At 39.3% G+C, this 26,839-nt stretch overlaps 1 protein-coding gene across 1 annotated transcript in view; it reads right to left on the reverse strand.

The window, feature by feature from the left end:
• Positions 1-19,551, reverse strand: part of LOC144607203 (A disintegrin and metalloproteinase with thrombospondin motifs 6-like) — a 188,147-nt gene extending 168,596 nt beyond the window's left edge. Inside the window, exon 1 of the mRNA XM_078423883.1 lies at positions 19,443-19,551. Within this exon, the coding sequence (XP_078280009.1) occupies positions 19,443-19,551 (109 nt within the window). The remainder of the gene's footprint in view (positions 1-19,442) is intronic.
• Positions 19,552-26,839: the final 7,288 nt, after the last annotated feature.

Here is a 26,839-nt window from a genome sequence, read left to right on the forward strand (position 1 = left end):
TAGCATCAAGCACAACATCAGTTCCCACAAAAACGGCAATAGAAAAAACTACAGGCACCACCAGTGCATCTACAACGGAAGCTACCACCAGCTTCACAACCACACAACCTACGACCACTGGTGAGTCGTTTATGTCAGAGTAATGCAAAATAAATCTGTTCCTTCCACATCCAGTTAATAAGAATCACAACAAATAGAACAAGTTAACATGGATCGGTCATGTGTGTTCCATGGCATTTGCTGTTGGAAAATCATCTATCAAAAACACCACAGATGATGTTTCCAAATTATTTGGTCTCTTGAAAACACAAAAGGCTACTTCCCAGAATATTCAACGAATTCTGACATTGAGACAAGGAAATGCAAAATTATAGTTCAATGTATTTTCTGCCCTAAAGATTCCAGTCTTTTAATTTATCTGAATCAAAAATCTCCACCTTTCCAGAAACCACTGCACCCTCCACAAGTACAGAGGCAACTACAATAGCATCAAGCACGACATCCGTTCCCACATCAACAACATTAGAAACAACCACAGGCAGCACCAGTGCATCTACAACAGAAGCAACCACAACCATCACAACGACACAACCTTCGACCAGTGGTGAGTCCTTTATTCCAGAGTAATGCAAAATAAATCTGTTCCTTCGACCAGTGGTGAGTCCTTTATTCCAGAGTAATGCAAAATAAATCTGTTCCTTACACATCCTGTGAATGAATCTTTAGAAATATAAAAAATTCACATGCATTCGCCTGTCTATTCCATGATACATGTTGCTAGCATATCTTCCGTCAAAAACAGCACATATGATGTTTCCATTTTTTTTTTCCCTTGACAACACATGAGCCCTACGTCCCGGAATATTCAAGAAAATTATCAATTTGATACAAAAAAGGCAAAATTGTAGTTCAATGCATTTTCTTCCCTGAAGTTACCAGTCTTTAAATTTGCCTGAACCAAAATTCTCCAACTTCCAGAAACCACTGTAACACCCACAAGTACAGAGGCAACTACAATAGCATCAAGCACAACATCAGTTCCCACAAAAACGGCAATAGAAACAACTACAGGCACCACCAGTGCATCTACAACGGAAGCTACCACCAGCTTCACAACCACACAACCTACGACCACTGGTGAGTCGTTTATGTCAGAGTAATGCAAAATAAATCTGTTCCTTCCACATCCAGTTAATAAGAATCACAACAAATAGAACAAGTTAATATGGATCGGTCATGTGTGTTTCATGGCATTTGCTGTTGGAAAATCATCTATCAAAAACACCACAGATGATGTTTCCAAATTATTTGGTCTCTTGAAAACACAAAAGGCTACTTCCCAGAATATTCAACAAATTCTGACATTGAGACAAGGAAATGCAAAATTATAGTTCAATGTATTTTCTCCCCTAAAGATTCCAGTCTTTTAATTTATCTGAATCAAAAATCTCCACCTTTCCAGAAACCACTGCACCCTCCACAAGTACAGAGGCAACTACAATAGCATCAAGCACGACATCCGTTCCCACATCAACAACATTAGAAACAACCACAGGCAGCACCAGTGCATCTACAACAGAAGCAACCACAACCATCACAACTACACAACCTTCGACAAGTGGTGAGTCCTTTATTCCAGAGTAATGCAAAATAAATCTGTTCCTTCGACCAGTGGTTAGTCCTTTATTCCAGAGTAATGCAAAATAAATCTGTTCCTTACACATCCTGTGAATGAATCTTTAGAAATATAAAAAATTCACATGCATTCGCCTGTCTATTCCATGATACATGTTGCTAGCATATCTTCCGTCAAAAACAGCACATATGATGTTTCCATTTTTTTTTTCCCTTGACAACACATGAGCCCTACGTCCCGGAATATTCAAGAAAATTATCAATTTGATACAAAAAAGGCAAAATTGTAGTTCAATGCATTTTCTTCCCTGAAGTTACCAGTCTTTAAATTTGCCTGAACCAAAATTCTCCAACTTCCAGAAACCACTGTAACACCTACAAGTACACAAGAAACTACAACAGCTTCAAGCACCACATCAGTTCCCACATCAACGACAATAGAAACAACTACAGGCACCACCAGTGCATCGACAACAGAAGCTCCCACCAGCTTCACAACCACACAACCTACGACCACAGGTGAGTCTGGTATGCCAGTGTAATGTAAAATAAATCTTTTGCTTACTTATCCTGGGAATAAGAATCATTAAAAATAGAACAAGTTAACATGGATTGTCCTACTTCCCAGAATATTCATCACCCTATCAGGCTGATCCATAAAGATTTTAAATTGCAATTCAATGCATTTTCTGCTCTTAAGATTCCAGTCTTTAAAATTACCTCAACCAAAAATCTTCACCTTTCCAGAAACCACTGTAACACCCACAAGTTCAGAGGCAACTACAATAGCATCTAGCACAACATCACTTCCCACAACAACGACAATAGAAACAACTACAGGCACCACCATTGCATCTACAACGGAAGCTACCACCAGCTTCACAACCACACAACCTACGACCACTGGTGAGTCGTTTATGTCAGAGTAATGCAAAATAAATCTGTTCCTTCCACATCCAGTTAATAAGAATCACAATAAATAGAACAAGTTAACATGGATCGGTCATGTGTGTTCCATGGCATTTGCTGTTGGAAAATCATCTATCAAAAACACCACAGATGATGTTTCCAAATTATTTGGTCTCTTGAAAACACAAAAGGCTACTTCCCAGAATATTCAATGAATTCTGACATTGAGACAAGGAAATGCAAAATTATAGTTCAATGTATTTTCTCCCCTAAAGATTCCAGTCTTTTAATTTATCTGAATCAAAAATCTCCACCTTTCCAGAAACCACTGCACCCTCCTCAAGTACAGAGGAATCTACAATAGCTTCAAGCACGACATCCGTTCCCACATCAACGACAATAGAAACAACCACAGGCAGCACCAGTGCATCTACAACAGAAGCAACCACAACCTTCACAACTGCACAACCTTCGACCAGTGGTGAGTCCTTTATTCCAGAGTAATGCAAAATAAATCTGTTCCTTACACATCCTGTGAATGAATCTTTAGAAATATAAAAAATTCACATGCATTCGCCTGTCTATTCCATGATACATGTTGCTATCATATCTTCCGTCAAAAACAGCACATATGATGTTTCCATTTTTTTTTTCCCTTGACAACACATGAGCCCTAAGTCCCGGAATATTCAAGAAAATTATCAATTTGATACAAAAAAGGCAAAATTGTAGTTCAATGCATTTTCTTCCCTGAAGTTACCAGTCTTTAAATTTGCCTGAACCAAAATTCTCCAACTTCCAGAAACCACTGTAACACCTACAAGTACACAAGAAACTACAACAGCTTCAAGCACCACATCAGCTCCCACATCAACGACAATAGAAACAACTACAGGCACCACCAGTGCATCTACAACAGAATCTCCCACCAGCTTCACAACCACACAACCTACGACCACAGGTGAGTCTGATATGCCAGTGTAATGTAAAATAAATCTGTTGCTTACTTATCCTGGGAATAAGAATCATTAAAAATAGAACAAGTTAACATGGATTGTCCTACTTCCCAGAATATTCATCACCCTATCAGGCTGATCTATAAAGATTCTAAATTGCAATTCAATGCATTTTCTGCTCTTAAGATTCCAGTCTTTTAAATTACCTCAACCAAAAATCTTCACCGTTCCAGAAACCACTGTAACACCCACAAGAACAGAGGCAACTACAATAGCATCTAGCACAACATCACTTCCCACAACAACGACAATAGAAACAACTACAGGCACCACCAGTGCATCTACAACGGAAGCTACCACCAGCTTCACAACCACACAACCTACGACCACTGGTGAGTCGTTTATGTCAGAGTAATGCAAAATAAATCTGTTCCTTCCACATTCAGTTAATAAAAATCACAACAAATAGAACAAGTTAACATGGATCGGTCATGTGTGTTCCATGGCATTTGCTGTTGGAAAATCATCTATCAAAAACAGCACAGATGATGTTTCCAAATTATTTGGTCTCTTGAAAACACAAAAGGCTACTTCCCAGAATATTCAATGAATTCTGACATTGAGACAAGGAAATGCAAAATTATAGTTCAATGTATTTTCTCCCCTAAAGATTCCAGTCTTTTAATTTATCTGAATCAAAAATCTCCACCTTTCCAGAAACCACTGCACCCTCCACAAGTACAGAGGCAACTACAATAGCATCAAGCACGACATCCGTTCCCACATCAACAACATTAGAAACAACCACAGGCAGCACCAGTGCATCTACAACAGAAGCAACCACAACCATCACAACTACACAACCTTCGACCAGTGGTGAGTCCTTTATTCCAGAGTAATGCAAAATAAATCTGTTCCTTCGACCAGTGGTGAGTCCTTTATTCCAGAGTAATGCAAAATAAATCTGTTCCTTACACATCCTGTGAATGAATCTTTAGAAATATAAAAAATTCACATGCATTCGCCTGTCTATTCCATGATACATGTTGCTAGCATATCTTCCGTCAAAAACAGCACATATGATCTTTCCATTTTTTTTTTCCCTTGACAACACATGAGCCCTACGTCCCGGAATATTCAAGAAAATTATCAATTTGATACAAAAAAGGCAAAATTGTAGTTCAATGCATTTTCTTCCCTGAAGTTACCAGTCTTTAAATTTGCCTGAACCAAAATTCTCCAACTTCCAGAAACCACTGTAACACCCACAAGTACAGAGGCAACTACAATAGCATCAAGCACAACATCAGTTCCCACAAAAACGGCAATAGAAACAACTACAGGCACCACCAGTGCATCTACAACGGAAGCTACCACCAGCTTCACAACCACACAACCTACGACCACTGGTGAGTCGTTTATGTCAGAGTAATGCAAAATAAATCTGTTCCTTCCACATCCAGTTAATAAGAATCACAACAAATAGAACAAGTTAATATGGATCGGTCATGTGTGTTCCATGGCATTTGCTGTTGGAAAATCATCTATCAAAAACACCACAGATGATGTTTCCAAATTATTTGGTCTCTTGAAAACACAAAAGGCTACTTCCCAGAATATTCAACAAATTCTGACATTGAGACAAGGAAATGCAAAATTATAGTTCAATGTATTTTCTCCCCTAAAGATTCCAGTCTTTTAATTTACCTGAATCAAAAATCTCCACCTTTCCAGAAACCACTGCACCCTCCACAAGTACAGAGGCAACTACAATAGCATCAAGCACGACATCCGTTCCCACATCAACAACATTAGAAACAACCACAGGCAGCACCAGTGCATCTACAACAGAAGCAACCACAACCATCACAACTACACAACCTTCGACCAGTGGTGAGTCCTTTATTCCAGAGTAATGCAAAATAAATCTGTTCCTTCGACCAGTGGTGAGTCCTTTATTCCAGAGTAATGCAAAATAAATCTGTTCCTTACACATCCTGTGAATGAATCTTTAGAAATATAAAAAATTCACATGCATTCGCCTGTCTATTCCATGATACATGTTGCTAGCATATCTTCTGTCAAAAACAGCACATATGATGTTTCCATTTTTTTTTTCCCTTGACAACACATGAGCCCTACGTCCCGGAATATTCAAGAAAATTATCAATTTGATACAAAAAAGGCAAAATTGTAGTTCAATGCATTTTCTTCCCTGAAGTTACCAGTCTTTAAATTTGCCTGAACCAAAATTCTCCAACTTCCAGAAACCACTGTAACACCTACAAGTACACAAGAAACTACAACAGCTTCAAGCACCACATCAGTTCCCACATCAACGACAATAGAAACAACTACAGGCACCACCAGTGCATCTACAACAGAAGCTCCCACCAGCTTCACAACCACACAACCTACGACCACAGGTGAGTCTGGTATGCCAGTGTAATGTAAAATAAATCTGTTGCTTACTTATCCTGGGAATAAGAATCATTAAAAATAGAACAAGTTAACATGGATTGTCCTACTTCCCAGAATATTCATCACCCTATCAGGCTGATCCATAAAGATTTTAAATTGCAATTCAATGCATTTTCTGCTCTTAAGATTCCAGTCTTTAAAATTACCTCAACCAAAAATCTTCACCTTTCCAGAAACCACTGTAACACCCACAAGTTCAGAGGCAACTACAATAGCATCTAGCACAACATCACTTCCCACAACAACGACAATAGAAACAACTACAGGCACCACCATTGCATCTACAACGGAAGCTACCACCAGCTTCACAACCACACAACCTACGACCACTGGTGAGTCGTTTATGTCAGAGTAATGCAAAATAAATCTGTTCCTTCCACATCCAGTTAATAAGAATCACAATAAATAGAACAAGTTAACATGGATCGGTCATGTGTGTTCCATGGCATTTGCTGTTGGAAAATCATCTATCAAAAACACCACAGATGATGTTTCCAAATTATTTGGTCTCTTGAAAACACAAAAGGCTACTTCCCAGAATATTCAATGAATTCTGACATTGAGACAAGGAAATGCAAAATTATAGTTCAATGTATTTTCTCCCCTAAAGATTCCAGTCTTTTAATTTATCTGAATCAAAAATCTCCACCTTTCCAGAAACCACTGCACCCTCCTCAAGTACAGAGGAATCTACAATAGCTTCAAGCACGACATCCGTTCCCACATCAACGACAATAGAAACAACCACAGGCAGCACCAGTGCATCTACAACAGAAGCAACCACAACCTTCACAACTGCACAACCTTCGACCAGTGGTGAGTCCTTTATTCCAGAGTAATGCAAAATAAATCTGTTCCTTACACATCCTGTGAATGAATCTTTAGAAATATAAAAAATTCACATGCATTCGCCTGTCTATTCCATGATACATGTTGCTATCATATCTTCCGTCAAAAACAGCACATATGATGTTTCCATTTTTTTTTTCCCTTGACAACACATGAGCCCTAAGTCCCGGAATATTCAAGAAAATTATCAATTTGATACAAAAAAGGCAAAATTGTAGTTCAATGCATTTTCTTCCCTGAAGTTACCAGTCTTTAAATTTGCCTGAACCAAAATTCTCCAACTTCCAGAAACCACTGTAACACCTACAAGTACACAAGAAACTACAACAGCTTCAAGCACCACATCAGTTCCCACATCAACGACAATAGAAACAACTACAGGCACCACCAGTGCATCTACAACAGAAGCTCCCACCAGCTTCACAACCACACAACCTACGACCACAGGTGAGTCTGGTATGCCAGTGTAATGTAAAATAAATCTGTTGCTTACTTATCCTGGGAATAAGAATCATTAAAAATAGAACAAGTTAACATGGATTGTCCTAATGCCCAGAATATTCATCACCCTATCAGGCTGATCCATAAAGATTCTAAATTGCAATTCAATGCATTTTCTGCTCTTAAGATTCCAGTCTTTAAAACTACCTGAACCAAAAATCTTCACCTTTCCAGAAACCACTGTAACACCCACAAGTACAGAGGCAACTACAATAGCATCTAGCACAACATCAGTTCCCACAACAACGACAATAGAAACAACTACAGGCACCACCAGTGCATCTACAACGGAAGCTACCACCAGCTTCACAACCACACAACCTACGACCACTGGTGAGTCGTTTATGTCAGAGTAATGCAAAATAAATCTGTTCCTTCCACATCCAGTTAATAAGAATCACAACAAATAGAACAAGTTAACATGGATCGGTCATGTGTGTTCCATGGCATTTGCTGTTGGAAAATCATCTATCAAAAACACCACAGATGATGTTTCCAAATTATTTCGTCTCTTGAAAACACAAAAGGCTACTTCCCAGAATATTCAACGAATTCTGACATTGAGACAAGGAAATGCAAAATTATAGTTCAATGTATTTTCTCCCCTAAAGATTCCAGTCTTTTAATTTATCTGAATCAAAAATCTCCACCTTTCCAGAAACCACTGCACCCTCCACAAGTACAGAGGCAACTACAATTGCATCAAGCACGACATCTGTTCCCACATCAACAACATTAGAAACAACCACAGGCAGCACCAGTGCATCTACAACAGAAGCAACCACAACCATCACAACTACACAACCTTCGACCAGTGGTGAGTCCTTTATTCCAGAGTAATGCAAAATAAATCTGTTCCTTACACATCCTGTGAATGAATCTTTAGAAATATAAAAAATTCACATGCATTCGCCTGTCTATTCCATGATACATGTTGCTAGCATATCTTCCGTCAAAAACAGCACATATGATGTTTCCATTTTTTTTTTCCCTTGACAACACATGAGCCCTACGTCCCGGAATATTCAAGAAAATTATCAAATTGATACAAAAAAGGCAAAATTGTAGTTCAATGCATTTTCTTCCCTGAAGTTACCAGTCTTTAAATTTGCCTGAACCAAAATTCTCCAATTTCCAGAAACCACTGTAACACCTACAAGTACACAAGAAACTACAACAGCTTCAAGCACCACATCATTTCCCACATCAACGACGATAGAAACAACTACAGGCACCACCAGTGCATCTATAACAGAAGCTCCCACCAGCTTCACAACCACACAACCTACGGCCACAGGTGAGTCTGGTATGCCAGTGTAATGTAAAATAGATCTGTTGCTTACTTATCCTGGGAATAAGAATCATTAAAAATAGAACAAGTTAACATGGATTGTCCTACTTCCCAGAATATTCATCACCCTATCAGGCTGATCCAAATAGATTCTAAATTGCAATTCAATGCATTTTCTGCTCTTAAGATTCCAGTCTTTAAAATTACCTGAACCAAAAATCTTCACCTTTCCAGAAACCACTGTAACACCCACAAGTACAGAGGCAACTACAATAGCATCTAGCACAACATCAGTTCCCACAACAACGGCAATAGAAACAACTACAGGCACCACCAGTGCATCTACAACGGAAGCTACCACTAGCTTCACAACCACACAACCTACGACCACTGGTGAGTCGTTTATGTCAGAGTAATGCAAAATAAATCTGTTCCTTCCACATCCAGTTAATAAGAATCACAACAAATAGAACAAGTTAACATGGATTGGTCATGTGTGTTCCATGGCATTTGCTGTTGGAAAATCATCCATCAAAAACACCACAGATGATGTTTCCAAATTATTTGGTCTCTTGAAAACACAAAAGGCTACTTCCCAGAATATTCAACAAATTCTGACATTGAGACAAGGAAATGCAAAATTATAGTTCAATGTATTTTCTCCCCTAAAGATTCCAGTCTTTTAATTTATCTGAATCAAAAATCTCCACCTTTCCAGAAACCACTGCACCTTCCACAAGTACAGAGGCAACTACAATAGCATCAAGCACGACATCCGTTCCCACATCAACAACATTAGAAACAACCACAGGCAGCACCAGTGCATCTACAACAGAAGCAACCACAACCATTACAACTACACAACCTTCGACCAGTGGTGAGTCCTTTATTCCAGAGTAATGCAAAATAAATCTGTTCCTTACACATCCTGTGAATGAATCTTTAGAAATATAAAAAATTCACATGCATTCGCCTTTCTATTCCATGATACATGTTGCTAGCATATCTTCCGTCAAAAACAGCACATATGATGTTTCCATTTTTTTTTTCCCTTGACAACACATGAGCACTACGTCCCGGAATATTCAAGAAAATTATCAAATTGATACCAAAAAGGCAAAATTGTAGTTCAATGCATTTTCTTCCCTGAAGTTACCAGTCTTTAAATTTGCCTGAACCAAAATTCTCCAACTTCCAGAAACCACTGTAACACCTACAACTACACAAGAAACTACAACAGCTTCAAGCACCACATCAGTTCCCACAACAACGACAATAGAAACAACCACAGGCATCACCAGTGCATCAACAACACAAGCTCCCACCAGCTTCACAACCACACAACCTACGGCCACTGGTGAGTCTGGTATGCCAGTGTAATGTAAAATAAACCTGTTGCTTACTTATCCAGGGAATAAGAATCAATAAAAATAGAACAAGTTAACATGGATTGTCCTACTTCCCAGAATATTCATCACCCTATCAGGCTGATCCAAAAAGATTATAAATTGCAATTCAATGCATTTTCTGCTCTTAAGATTCCAGTCTTTAAAATTACCTGAACCAAAAATCTTCACCTTTCCAGAAACCACTGTAACACCCACAAGTACAGAGGCAACTACAATAGCATCTAGCACAACATCAGTTCCCACAACAACAACAATAGAAACAACTACAGGCACCACCAGTGCATCTACAACGGAAGCTACCACCAGCTTCACAACCACACAACCTACGACCACTGGTGAGTCGTTTATGTCAGAGTAATGCAAAATAAATCTGTTCCTTCCACATCAAGTTAATAAGAATCACAACAAATAGAACAAGTTAACATGTAGTATAAGAAAATAACTGCAGATGCTGGTACAAATCGATTTATTCACAAAATGCTGGAGTAACTCAGCAGGTCAGGCAGCATCTCGGGAGAGAAGGAATGGGTGACGTTTCGGGTCGAGACCCTTCTTCAGACTGATGTCGGGGGTGGGACAAAGGAAGGATATAGGTGGAGAACAACATGGATTGGTCATGTGTGTTCCATGGCATTTGCTGTTGGAAAATCATCTATCAAAAACACCACAGATGATGTTTCCAAATTATTTGGTCTCTTGAAAACACAAAAGGCTACTTCCCAGAATATTCAACGAATTCTGACATTGAGACAAGGAAATGCAAAATTATAGTTCAATGTATTTTCTCCCCTAAAGATTCCAGTCTTTTAATTTGTCTGAATCAAAAATCTCCACCTTTCCAGAAACCACTGCACCCTCCTCAAGTACAGAGGAATCTACAATAGCATCAAGCACGACATCCGTTCCCACATCAACGACAATAGAAACAACCACAGGCAGCACCAGTGCATCTACAACAGAAGCAATCACAACCTTCACAACTGCACAACCTTCGACCAGTGGTGAGTCCTTTATTCCAGAGTAATGCTAAATAAATCTGTTCCTTACACATCCTGTGAATGAATCTTTAGAAATATAAAAAATTCACATGCATTCGCCTGTCTATTCCATGATACATGTTGCTATCATATCTTCCGTCAAAAACAGCACATATGATGTTTCCATTTTTTTTTTCCCTTGACTACACATGAGCCCTACGTCCCGGAATATTCAAGAAAATTATCAATTTGATACAAAAAAGGCAAAATTGTAGTTCAATGCATTTTCTTCCCTGAAGTTACCAGTCTTTAAATTTGCCTGAACCAAAATTCTCCAACTTCCAGAAACCACTGTAACACCTACAAGTACACAAGAAACTACAACAGCTTCAAGCACCACATCAGTTCCCACATCAACGACAATAGAAACAACTACAGGCACCACCAGTGCATCTACAACAGAAGCTCCCACCAGCTTCACAACCACACAACCTACGACCACAGGTGAGTCTGTTATGCCAGTGTAATGTAAAATAAATCTGTTGCTTACTTATCCTGGGAATAAGAATCATTAAAAATAGAACAAGTTAACATGGATTGTCCTACTTCCCAGAATATTCATCTCCCTATCAGGCTGATCCATAAAGATTCTAAATTGCAATTCAATGCATTTTCTGCTCTTAAGATTCCAGTCTTTAAAATTACCTGAACCAAAAATCTTCACCTTTCCAGAAACCACTGTAACACCCACAAGTACAGAGGCAACTACAATAGCATCTAGCACAACATCAGTTCCCACAACAACGACAATAGAAACAACTACAGGCACCACCAGTGCATCTACAACGGAAGCTACCACCAGCTTCACAACCACACAACCTACGACCACTGGTGAGTCGTTTATGTCAGAGTAATGCAAAATAAATCTGTTCCTTCCACATCCAGTTAATAAGAAGCACAACAAATAGAACAAGTTAACATGGATTGGTCATGTGTGTTCCATGGCATTTGCTGTTGGAAAATCATCTATCAAAAACACCACAGATGATGTTTCCAAATTATTTGGTCTCTTGAAAACACAAAAGGCTACTTCCCAGAATATTCAATGAATTCTGACATTGAGACAAGGAAATGCAAAATTATAGTTCAATGTATTTTCTCCCCTAAAGATTACAGTCTTTTAATTTATCTGAATCAAAAATCTCCACCTTTCCAGAAACCACTGCACCCTCCTCAAGTACAGAGGCAACTACAATAGCATCAAGCACGACATCCGTTCCCACATCAACGACATTAGAAACAACCACAGGCAGCACCAGTGCATCTACAACAGAAGCAACCACAACCATCACAACTACACAACCTTCGACCAGTGGTGAGTCCTTTATTCCAGAGTAATGCAAAATAAATCTGTTCCTTACACATCCTGTGAATGAATCTTTAGAAATATAAAAAATTCACATGCATTCGCCTGTCTATTCCATGATACATGTTGCTAGCATATCTTCCGTCAAAAACAGCACATATGATGTTTCCATTTTTTTTTTCCCTTGACAACACATGAGCACTACGTCCCGGAATATTCAAGAAAATTATCAATTTGATACCAAAAAGGCAAAATTGTAGTTCAATGCATTTTCTTCCCTGAAGTTACCAGTCTTTAAATTTGTCTGAACCAAAATTCTCCAACTTCCAGAAACCACTGTAACACCTACAACTACACAAGAAACTACAACAGCTTCAAGCACCACATCAGTTCCCACAACAACGACAATAGGAACAACCACAGGCATCACCAGTGCATCAACAACAGAAGCTCCCACCAGCTTCACAACCACACAACCTACGGCCACTGGTGAGTCTGGTATGCCAGTGTAATGTAAAATAAACCTGTTGCTTACTTATCCAGGGAATAAGAATCAATAAAAATAGAACAAGTTAACATGGATTGTCCTACTTCCCAGAATATTCATCACCCTATCAGGCTGATCCAAAAAGATTCTAAATTGCAATTCAATGCATTTTCTGCTCTTAAGATTCCAGTCTTTAAAATTACCTGAACCAAAAATCTTCACCTTTCCAGAAACCACTGTAACACCCACAAGTACAGAGGCAACTACAATAGCATCCAGCACAACATCAGTTCCCACAACAACAACAATAGAAACAACTACAGGCACCACCAGTGCATCTACAACGGAAGCTACCACCAGCTTCACAACCACACAACCTATGACCACTGGTGAGTCGTTTATGTCAGAGTAATGCAAAATAAATCTGTTCCTTCCACATCAAGTTAATAAGAATCACAACAAATAGAACAAGTTAACATGGATTGGTCATGTGTGTTCCATGGCATTTGCTGTTGGAAAATCATCTATCAAAAACACCACAGATGATGTTTCCAAATTATTTGGTCTCTTGAAAACAAAAAAGGCTACTTCCCAGAACATTCAACGAATTCTGACATTGAGACAAGGAAATGCAAAATTATAGTTCAATGTATTTCCTCCCCTAAAGATTCCAGTCTTTTAATTTATCTGAATCAAAAATCTCCACCTTTCCAGAAACCACTGCACCCTCCACAAGTACAGAGGCAACTACAATAGCATCAAGCACGACATCCGTTCCCACATCAACGACATTAGAAACAACCACAGGCAGCACCAGTGCATCTACAACAGAAGCAATCACAACCTTCACAACTGCACAACCTTCGACCAGTGGTGAGTCCTTTATTCCAGAGTAATGCAAAATAAATCTGTTCCTTACACATCCTGTGAATGAATCTTTAGAAATATAAAAAATTCACATCCCTTCGCCTGCTATTCCATGAAACATGTTGCTAGCATATCTTCCGTCAAAAACAGCACATATCATGTTTCCAATTTTTTTTTCCCTTGACATGAGCCCTACGTCCCGGAATATTCAAGAAAATTATCAATATGATACCAAAAAGGCAAAATTGTAGTTCAATGCATTTTGTTCCCTGAAGTTACCAGTCTTTAAATTTGCCTGAACCAAAATTCTCCAACTTCCAGAAATCACTGTAACACCTACAACTACACAAGAAACTACAACAGCTTCAAGCACCACATCAGTTCCCACATCAACGACAATAGAAACAACCACAGGCATCACCAGTGCATCAACAACAGAAGCTCCCACCAGCTTCACAACCACACAACCTACGACCACAGGTGAGTCTGGTATGCCAGTGTAATGTAAAATAAATCTGTTGCTTACTTATCCTGGGAATAAGAATCATTAAAAATAGAACAAGTTAACATGGATTGTCCTAATGCCCAGAATATTCATCACCCTATCAGGCTGATCCAAAAAGATTCTAAATTGCAATTCAATGCATTATCTGCTCTTAAGATTCCAGTCTTTAAAATTAGCTGAACCAAAAATATTCACCTTTCCAGAAACCACTGTAACACCCACAAGTACAGAGGCAACTACAATAGCATCTAGCACAACATCACTTCCCACAACAACGACAATAGAAACAACTACAGGCACCACCAGTGCATCTACAACGGAAGCTACCACCAGCTTCACAACCACACAACCTACGACCACTGGTGAGTCGTTTATGTCAGAGTAATGCAAAATAAATCTGTTCCTTCCACATCCAGTTAATAAGAAGCACAACAAATAGAACAAGTTAACATGGATCGGTCATGTGTGTTCCATGGCATTTGCTATTGGAAAATCATCTATCAAAAACACCACAGATGATGTTTCCAAATTATTTGGTCTCTTGAAAACACAAAAGGCTACTTCCCAGAATATTCAATGAATTCTGACATTGAGACAAGGAAATGCAAAATTATAGTTCAATGTATTTTCTCCCCTAAAGATTCCAGTCTTTTAATTTATCTGAATCAAAAATCTCCACCTTTCCAGAAACCACTGCACCCTCCTCAAGTACAGAGGCAACTACAATAGCATCAAGCACGACATCCGTTCCCACATCAACAACATTAGAAACAACCACAGGCAGCACCAGTGCATCTACAACAGAAGCAACCACAACCATCACAACTACACAACCTTCGACCAGTGGTGAGTCCTTTATTCCAGAGTAATGCAAAATAAATCTGTTCCTTACACATCCTGTGAATGAATCTTTAGAAATATAAAAAATTCACATGCATTCGCCTGTCTATTCCATGATACATGTTGCTAGCATATCTTCCGTCAAAAACAGCACATATGATGTTTCCATTTTTTTTTTCCCTTGACAACACATGAGCCCTACGTCCCGGAATATTCAAGAAAATTATCAAATTGATACAAAAAAGGCAAAATTGTAGTTCAATGCATTTTCTTCCCTGAAGTTACCAGTCTTTAAATTTGCCTGAACCAAAATTCTCCAATTTCCAGAAACCACTGTAACACCTACAAGTACACAAGAAACTACAACAGCTTCAAGCACCACATCATTTCCCACATCAACGACAATAGAAACAACTACAGGCACCACCAGTGCATCTACAACAGAAGCTCCCACCAGCTTCACAACCACACAACCTACGGCCACAGGTGAGTCTGGTATGCCAGTGTAATGTAAAATAAATCTTTTGCTTACTTATCCTGGGAATAAGAATCATTAAAAATAGAACAAGTTAACATGGATTGTCCTACTTCCCAGAATATTCATCACCCTATCAGGCTGATCCAAAAAGATTCTAAATTGCAATTCAATGCATTTTCTGCTCTTAAGATTCCAGTCTTTAAAATTACCTGAACCAAAAATCTTCACCCTTCCAGAAACCACTGTAACACCCACAAGTCCAGAGGCAACTACAATAGCATCTAGCACAACATCAGTTCCCACAACAACGTCAATAGAAACAACTACAGGCACCACCAGTGCATCTACAACGGAAGCTACCACCAGCTTCACAACCACACAACCTACGACCACTGGTGAGTCGTTTATGTCAGAGTAATGCAAAATAAATCTGTTCCTTCCACATCCAGTTAATAAGAATCACAACAAATAGAACAAGTTAACATGGATTGGTCATGTGTGTTCCATGGCATTTGCTGTTGGAAAATCATCTATCAAAAACACCACAGATGATGTTTCCAAATTATTTGGTCTCTTGAAAACACAAAAGGCTACTTCCCAGAATATTCAACGAATTCTGACATTGAGACAAGGAAATGCTAAATTATAGTTCAATGTATTTTCTCCCCTAAAGATTCCAGTCTTTTAATTTATCTGAATCAAAAATCTCCACCTTTCCAGAAACCACTGCACCCTCCACAAGTACAGAGGCAACTACAATAGCATCAAGCACGACATCCGTTCCCACATCAACAACATTAGAAACAACCACAGGCAGCACCAGTGCATCTACAACAGAAGCAACCACAACCATTACAACTACACAATCTTCGACCAGTGGTGAGTCCTTTATTCCAGAGTAATGCAAAATAAATCTGTTCCTTACACATCCTGTGAATGAATCTTTAGAAATATAAAAAATTCACATGCATTCGCCTGTCTATTCCATGATACATGTTGCTAGCATATCTTCCGTCAAAAACAGCACATATGATGTTTCCATTTTTTTTTTCCCTTGACAACACATGAGCCCTACGTCCCGGAATATTCAAGAAAATTATCAAATTGATACAAAAAAGGCAAAATTGTAGTTCAATGCATTTTCTTCCCTGAAGTTACCAGTCTTTAAATTTGCCTGAACCAAAATTCTCCAATTTCCAGAAACCACTGTAACACCTACAAGTACACAAGAAACTACAACAGCTTCAAGCACCACATCATTTCCCACATCAACGACAATAGAAACAACTACAGGCACCACCAGTGCATCTACAACAGAAGCTCCCACCAGCTTCACAACCACACAACCTACGGCCACAGGTGAGTCTGGTATGCCAGTGTAATGTAAAATAAATCTGTTGCTTACTTATCCTGGGAATAAGAATCATTAAAAATAGAACAAGTTAACATGGATTGTCCTACTTCCCAGAATATTCATCACCCTATCAGGCTGATCCAAAAAGATTCTAAATTGCAATTCAATGCATTTTCTGCTCTTAAGATTCCAGTCTTTAAAATTACCTGAACCAAAAATCTTCACCTTTCCAGAAACCATTGTAACACCCACAAGTACAGAGGCAACTACAATAGCCTCTAGCACAACATCAGTGCCCACAACAACGGCAATAGAAACAACTACAGGCACCACCAGTGCATCTACAACGGAAGCTACCACCAGCTTCACAACCACACAACCTACGACCACTGGTGAGTCGTTTATGTCAGAGTAATGCAAAATAAATCTGTTCCTTCCACATCCAGTTAATAAGAATCACAACAAATAGAACAAGTTAACATGGATTGGTCATGTGTGTTCCATGGCATTTGCTGTTGGAAAATCATCTATCAAAAACACCACAGATGATGTTTCCAAATTATTTGGTCTCTTGAAAACACAAAAGGCTACTTCCCAGAATATTCAACGAATTCTGACATTGAGACAAGGAAATGCTAAATTATAGTTCAATGTATTTTCTCCCCTAAAGATTCCAGTCTTTTAATTTATGTGAATCAAAAATCTCCACCTTTCCAGAAACCACTGCACCCTCCACAAGTACAGAGGCAACTACAATTGCATCAAGCACGACATCTGTTCCCACATCAATGACAATAGAAACAACCACAGGCAGCACCAGTGCATCTACAACAGAAGCAACCACAACCATCACAACTACACAACCTTCGACCAGTGGTGAGTCCTTTATTCCAGAGTAATGCAAAATAAATCTGTTCCTTACACATCCTGTGAATGAATCTTTAGAAATATAAAAAATTCACATGCATTCGCCTGTCTATTCCATGATACATGTTGCTATCATATCTTCCGTCAAAAACAGCACATATGATGTTTCCATTTTTTTTTTCCCTTGACAACACATGAGCCCTACGTCCCGGAATATTCAAGAAAATTAACAAATTGATACAAAAAAGGCAAAATTGTAGTTCAATGCATTTTCTTCCCTGAAGTTACCAGTCTTTAAATTTGCCTGAACCAAAATTCTCCAACTTCCAGAAACCACTGTAACACCTACAAGTACACAAGAAACTACAACAGCTTCAAGCACCACATCATTTCCCACATCAACGACAATAGAAACAACTACAGGCACCACCAGTGCATCTACAACAGAAGCTCCCACCAGCTTCACAACCACACAACCTACGGCCACAGGTGAGTCTGGTATGCCAGTGTAATGTAAAATAAATCTGTTGCTTACTTATCCTGGGAATAAGAATCATTAAAAATAGAACAAGTTAACATGGATTGTCCTACTTCCCAGAATATTCATCACCCTATCAGGCTGATCCAAAAAGATTCTAAATTGCAATTCAATGCATTTTCTGCTCTTAAGATTCCAGTCTTTAAAATTACCTCAACCAAAAATCTTCACCTTTCCAGAAACCACTGTAACACCCACAAGTACAGAGGCAACTACAATAGCATCTAGCACAACATCAGTTCCCACAACAACGTCAATAGAAACAACGACAGGCACCACCAGTGCATCTACAACGGAAGCTACCACTAGCTTCACAACCACACAACCTACGACCACTGGTGAGTCGTTTATGTCAGAGTAATGCAAAATAAATCTGTTCCTTCCACATCCAGTTAATAAGAATCACAACAAATAGAACAAGTTAACATGGATTGGTCATGTGTGTTCCATGGCATTTGCTGTTGGAAAATCATCTATCAAAAACACCACAGATGATGTTTCCAAATTATTTGGTCTCTTGAAAACACAAAAGGCTACTTCCCAGAATATTCAACGAATTCTGACATTGAGACAAGGAAATGCAAAATTATAGTTCAATGTATTTTCTCCCCTAAAGATTCCAGTCTTTTAATTTATCTGAATCAAAAATCTCCACCTTTCCAGAAACCACTGCACCCTCCACAAGTACAGAGGCAACTACAATAGCATCAAGCACGACATCCGTTCCCACATCAACAACATTAGAAACAACCACAGGCAGCACCAGTGCATCTACAACAGAAGCAACCACAACCATTACAACTACACAATCTTCGACCAGTGGTGAGTCCTTTCTTCCACAGTAATGCAAAATAAATCTGTTCCTTACACATCCTGTGAAGGAATCTTTAGAAATATAAAAAATTCACATGCCTTCGCCTGTCTATTCCATGAAACATGTTGCTAGCATATCTTCCGTCAAAAACAGCACATATGATGTTTCCAATTTTTTTTTCCCTTGAAATGAGCCCGACGTCCCGGAATATTCAAGAAAATTATCAATTTGATACCAAAAAGGCAAAATTGTAGTTCAATGCATTTTCTTCCCTGAAGTTACCAGTCTTTAAATTTGCCTGAACCAAAATTCTCCAACTTCCAGAAACCACGGTACCACCTACAAGTACACAAGAAGCTACAACAGCTTCAAGCACCACATCAGTTCCCACATCAACGACAATAGAAACAACCACAGGCATCACCATTGCATCAACAACAGAAGCTCCCACTAGCTTCACAACCACACAACCTATGACCACTGGTGAGTCTGGTATGCCAGTGTAATGTAAAATAAATCTGTTGCTTAATTATCCTGGGAATAAGAATCATTACAAATAGAACAGGTTAACATGGATTGGCCTGCTTCCTAGAATATTCATCGCCCTATCAGGCTGATCCAAAAAGATTCTAAATTGCAATTCAATGCATTTTCTGCTCTTAAGATTCCAGTCCTTAAAATTACAAACCAAAAATCTCTCCTTTCCAGAAACCTCTGTAACACCCACAAGTACAGAGGCAACTACAATAGCATCTAGCACAACATCAGTTCCCACAACAACGGCAATAGAAACAACTACAGGCACCACCAGTGCATCTACAACGGAAGCTACCACCAGCTTCACAACCACACAACCTACGACCACTGGTGAGTCGTTTTTGTCAGAGTAATGCAAAATAAATCTGTTCCTTACACATCCAGTTAATAAAAAACATAACAAATAGAACAAGTTAACATGGATTTATCATGTGTGTTCCATGGCATTTGTCCTTGGAACACCACAGATGATGTTTCCATATTCTTCATAAGAAAATAACTGCAGATGCTGGTACAAATCGAAGGTATTTATTCACAAAATGCTGGAGTAACTCAGCAGGTCAGGCAGCTTCTCGGTAGAGAAGGAATGGGTGACGTTTCGGGTCAAAGAAGGGTCTCGACCCGAAACGTCACCCATTCCTTCTCTCCCGAGATGCTGCCTGACCTGCTGAGTTACTCTAGCATTTTGTGAATAAATACTTTCCAAATTCTTTGGTCTCTTGAAAACACATGACGCTACCTCCCAGAATATTCAACGAATTCTGACATTGAGCCAAAAAATGCAAAATTGTAGTTCAATGTATTTTCTCCCCTAAAGATTCCAGTCTTTTAATTTATCTGAATCAAAAATCTCCACCTTTCCAGAAACCACTGCACCCTCCACAAGTACAGAGGCAACTACAATAGCATCAAGCACGACATCCATTCCCACATCAACGACAATAGAAACAACCACAGGCAGCACCAGTGCATCTACAACAGAAGCTACCACCACTTTCATGATCACAGCACTTACAACCATTGGTAAGTCCGGTATGCCAGAGTGACACAAAATATATCTCTTCATTACACATCTTGTGAATAAGAATCATCACAAATATATCAAGTTAACTTGGATTGGCTCAATATATATATATACCATGACCTTTACTGTTGGCAAATCTTCTGTCAAAAACAGCACACATGATGTTTCCAAATTCTCAGGTGTCTTGAAAACACATGCGGCATACAACACAGAATATTCCATAAATCAACACGTTGATACAAAAAGATGCAAAATTGCAATGCAATGCATTTTCTGCACTTAAGATTCCAAGCATTAATTTTACCTGAAACTAAAATCTCCACCTTTCCAGAAACCGCTGTACCAGCCAGAAGTACAGAGGCAACTACAATGGCATCAAGCACAACATCAGTTCCCACAACAACGATAATAGAAACAACTCTAGGCAGCACCACTGCATCTACAATAGAAGCTACCACAACCTTCACAACCACACAACCTTCGACCAGTGGTGAGTCCTTTATTCCAGAGTAATGCAAAATGAATCTGTTCCTTACACATCCTGTGAATAAGAATCTTTCTAAATATAAAAAAAATCACATGCATTCGCCTGTATATTCCATGATACATGTTGCTAGCATATCTTCCGTCAAAAACAACACACATGATGTTTCCAAATTTTTTGTTCCCTTGACCACACATGAGCCCTCCGTCCCGGAATGCTAGATTGCAATTCAATGCATTTTCTGCTCTTAAGATAAGTCTTTAAATTTATCTGAACCAAAAATGTCCACCTTTCCAGAAACCACTGCACCATCCACAGGTACAGAGGCAACCACAATAGCGTCAAGCACGACATCCGTTCCCACATCAACGACAATAGAAACAACCACAGGCAGCACCAGTGCTTCCACAACAGAAGCTACCGCCACTTTCACGACCACACCACTGACATCCATTGTGAAGTCCGGTATGCCAGAGTGATGCAAAATAAATCTGTTCTTCACACATTCTGTGAATAAGCATCATGACAAATATAACAAGTTAACATAGATTGGCTATTTATTTGTACCATGACATTTGCTGTTGGCAAATCTTTTGTCAAAAACAGCCCACATGATGTTTCCAAATACTCAGGTGTCTTAAAAACACATGCGGCCTATTTCCCAGAATATTCCATAAATTATCACGTTGATACAAAAAGATGCAAAATAGCAATGCAAAACATTTTCTGCACTTAAGATTCCAGTCTTTAAATTTTTCTGAACCAAAAATCTCCACCTTTCCAGAAACCACTGTACCATCCACAAGTACAGAGGCAACTACAACAGCATCACGCACAACATCAGTTCCCATAACAACGTCAATAGAAACAACTCAAGGCACCACCAGTGCATCTACAACAGAAGCTGCCACCAGCTTCACAACCACACAACCTCCGACCACTGGTGAGTCCTGTATGCCAGAGTAATGCAAAATAAATCTGTTCCTTACACGTCCAGTGAATAAAAATCGTTACAAATAGTACAAGGTAACATGTATTGGCCATGTGTGTTCCATGGCATATGCTGTTGGCATACCTTCTGTCAGAAAAAAACACCACAGAGGATTTTTCCAAATTGTTTGGTCTCTTGAAAATACGAGGCCCACTTCCCAGAATATTCAACAAATTATTACGTTGATACAAAAAATGCAAAATTATAGTTCAATGTAAATTATCACGTCGATACGAAAAGATGCAAAATTGCAATTCACTGCATTTTCCTCCCTTAAGATACCAGTCTTTAAATTTACCTGAAACTAAAATCTCCACTTTTCCAGAAACCACTGTACCAATAGAATAAGTTAACATGTTTTCACCATATATATTCCATGACATATGCTTCTGGCATATCTTCAGTCAAAAGCAGTACACGTGATGTTTCGAAATTCTTTGGTGGCTTAAAAACACATGTGGCCTACTTCCGTTGGTAATATCTTCTGTCAAATACATAACAGCTGATATTTCCAAATTATTTACTCTTAAAAAATTGCATGCAGTCTGCTTCACTCATTATTTAACTCATTATCTGGCTGATACAAAAATTACCAAATTGTAGTTCGATGGATTTTCTACAATGAAGATTCCAGTCGTTAAACTTAACTGAACCTAAAATCTCCACCTTTCCAGAAACCACTGTACCATCTACAAGTACAGAGTCAACTGCAACAGCATCAAGCACCATATCAGTTCCCACAACAACAACAATAGAAACAACTACAGGCAGCACCAGTACATCTACAACAGAAGCTACCACCACCTTCACAACCACACCACTTATAAGCACTGGTGAGTCGAATATGTTAGAGTAATGGTAAATAATTCTGTTTGTTACACATCTTGTGTATAAGAATCATTAGAAATAGAGCAAGTTAACATGGATTGGTCATGTGTGTTCCACGGCATATGCAGTTGGCATATCTTCAAAAACACCACAGAAGATTTTTCCAAATCCTTTGGTCTATTGCGGCCTAATTGCCAGAATATTCCACAAATTATCATGATGATCCAAAAAGATGCTAAATTTCAATTCAATGCATTTTCTGCTCTTAAGATTCCAGTCTTTAAATTTAGCTGAACCGCAAATCTGCACCTTTCCAGAATCCACTGTACCAATAGAATAAGTAAACATGTATTTGACAAAAATATTCCATGACCTATGCTGCTGGCATATCTTTTGTCAAAAACAACACACATTATGTTTCCAAATTCTATGGTCTCTTGCAAACACATGCAGCCTACTTCCCAGAATATTCCAATAATTATCATGTTGCTACAAAGAGATGCACCACCTTCACGACCACACTACTTATAACCACTGGTGAGTCAAATATGTTAGATAATGTCTGAGTAGGACACCACAGGGTTATGTATTGAGCCCCATCCTCTATTCCATCTCCACACATGACTGTGTTCCTGCATTCGCCACCAACACGATCGTCAAATTTGCGGATGACACAACGGTGATCGGGCTGATCTCCAACGGCAATGAATCAGCCTACAGAGCGGAGGTGCAGAACCTGGTGAGCTGGTGCTCAGAGAACAACCTGTTCCTAAACACAACTAAGACCAAGAAGCTAATTATCAACTTTACAAGGTCACAGAATGCGGAATACGCTCCAGTCTTCATCAACAGGGACAGAGTGATGAGAGTGACCAACTTCAGGTTTCTGGGCACACATATTTAAGAGGACCTCACATGGTCCACCAACACCACTGCGCTAGGCAAGAAAGCACAGCAATGGCTGTTTTTCCTGAGAACGCTGAAAAAGGCCGGTCTGCCCCAACAGTTACTGATGACCTTCTACCGTTGCACCACAGAGAGCATACTGACATACAGCATCCATGGGTGGTATCTCAGCTGCACGGCAGCGGATAGGAGAGTTCTTCAGTGGGTCATCAGCAGGGCGCATAGGATCATTGGGATACAGCTACCAGCCCTGGAGGACATCTACAACGCACACTGCCTCAGGAAAGCCACCAGCATCTACAAGGGCTCCACACACCGTCTGTTTGAACTACTTCCATCTGGCAGATGTTACAAGGCCTTCTACACCCACACCTCCAGACTAAGAAACAGCTTTATTCCTAGAGCTATAGCTGCTCTGAATCGGACTTGCTGAGAGCCCCCCATAATCTGTCTCTGCCCCCATGGTCATCTGGCACAACTGATCCTGCTTGAACCTTTTTTGCACTTTACCTTGTTTCCTTTTTATTCCCCTCCTTTTGTTGATTTTGTTTTTGCCGTGTTTTATTTATTTACTAGCATCGATATGGAAGTGGCATTTTTAATCTCGTTGTACTTGTACAATGACAATAAAGATATTGTATTGTATTGTATTGTTTATTTCCCTTCAATAACAGCAATGACAATAATAGAAAGTCATTTAATACTTCCAGTTGTTAAAAAGGTCATAGGGCCGTACTTACCAGTGTACTGAACAAATTATCCACTGGCAACACTAACAGCAAATGCACAAAAATGCATTTCTGCATTTTCCGTTCCTTTGATTCAATTTGTTTCAACATAAAATATTCCTTATTCTAGAAACTACTGTACCATCTACAAGTACGGAGGCAACTACAATGATAATAAACATGACAACAGCCACCACATCAACGGCAATAAGAATTGCCTCCACTGCAAAACCAACTGCAACCAGCGGTAAGTGCTGTGTCCAAGTGTAATTCAAGATGTCAATCTCTTGTAAATCTGAAATCTTTTACTGGAAACAACTGAACATAGTTAATGTTGTGTTGGGATATCTTCTTTCAGAATCGCTGCTGATAACATTCACAACTACTTTTGAATTTCCAACAGTATTCAACAAATTATCTCATTTAAATGTATCTCAACATGAAATCCCCCCTATTCCAGAAACCACTCGAACATTAAACAAATTACTTCCAAGTAATGCAAAACTGCAATTACAGACTATTGAATTTCTACATTTATCAGTCAGTCTTTAAATTACAGTGATGGGAAATAATATCTGTTCATTACACATCCTATGAATAAGAAGCATAATTACTCCAACAACTTAACACTGTGGACAATAGTTTTATTTAGTTTTCTTTCCAGCATACATCTAGTCTCTTCGGCCCACCAAGTCCACACTTACCATCGACCACGCTTTCACACTATTGTGTTATCCCACGTTCTCATCCACTCTCTACACACTCGGGGCAATTTATAAAATCTAATTAACCTACAAACCTGCACATCTTTGGGATATGGGACTAACCGGAGCATTCAGAGGAAACCAACAGTCACAGAGAAAACGTGCAAACTCCACACAGACGTTACCTGAGGTCGGGATCAAACCCAGGTCTCTGGCACTTCGAGGCTGGAACTCTGCTAACTGCTCCAATGTGCCACTCGAGATCTGCAAGTATACTTCCATTTATTTGGAAGTTTACCAGACTATTCAACCAACTATCACCTAGCAACACTAAACTGCAATTGCAGCTCAATGCATTTTTGTATGTTACCATCCCATCATTCAACTTGTCTCAAAATGAAATCTCCCATATTCTAGAAACAACTGAAACATCCTCCAGGTCCATTCAAACATCGACCAGTTTACAGGGATCAAGCTCAGCGGCAACAGTAACCTCCAGTGAAGCACCTAACCCTATCACAGGTAAGCATAAAGTGCAATCGATTGATAGAGAGATTCTGCCAATTGTCTTGGGATTTTGTCTGGAGGTCACATTTGTATGAAATCATTCAATATTTTCATATCATTTTAAATATCCCGACGGTTTACAAATATACAATACTGGATCAAACCTGGGCTCTAGAGCAATTAAGCATCAGCACTAACCATGCTCCACCGCGGGTCTCCCTCCACCCCCCCTCCCTCCATCCCCCGGACCCTCCAGTCCTCCACCTCCCCGTCCCCCCCGTCCCCTTCCCCACCACACTGCCAAGTTGGAGGAATGCACCATACAATTGACCCTGAATCCCTGATTCATTAAAAAAGCTGCCCCTTATTTTACAGAGACTACGGGCTGCCATAGAAACCATTTTGAATGGAACGAAAAGCGGGTGTTCTGTATGTTTCCCCAGTAAAATCAATGCATTGCTGGGATTGTAGGAGACTCAGACAAATTGGAACTCATGACAGTTTAGGAAAGTTATTCTTCACTGGGCAAGGTTCGAACTTGTCCAACTTTTGAAATGCATGTTGTACACCTAGAAAGATCCCCTTAATTTGGCTTTGTCTTGATGATTTGTCACCACCTTGAACAAGGTTAAATCTTTTAAGTAAAACAGACACAAAGTGCTGAAGAAACTCAGTGGGTCAAGCAGCATCTCTGGAGAAAATGGATAGGTGACGTTTCGGGTGGGGACTTTTTTTCAGACTGATTGTATTAAGGACAGTGTGAAAACTTTTAACCTCATTTTGCTTTGTATCTCTTTCTGTTGTAGTGGAACCCCCGATAGTACCTGCTACGGTAAAACCAGATGAAGTTCAGAGGAGACCATTCAACGTCACCTTCAATGTGCTCAACCTGCCATTCACACCAAGTCTCCAAAATCTCAGTTCCCCATTATACATGATCGAATCAGCAAACATTATTAACGAGGTAAACATAATATTTATGATTAGGATAGAGAATATTACATTT

Source organism: Rhinoraja longicauda, chromosome 28 (genome assembly GCF_053455715.1).
Source record: "Rhinoraja longicauda isolate Sanriku21f chromosome 28, sRhiLon1.1, whole genome shotgun sequence".
Lineage (NCBI taxonomy): Eukaryota > Metazoa > Chordata > Chondrichthyes > Rajiformes > Arhynchobatidae > Rhinoraja > Rhinoraja longicauda.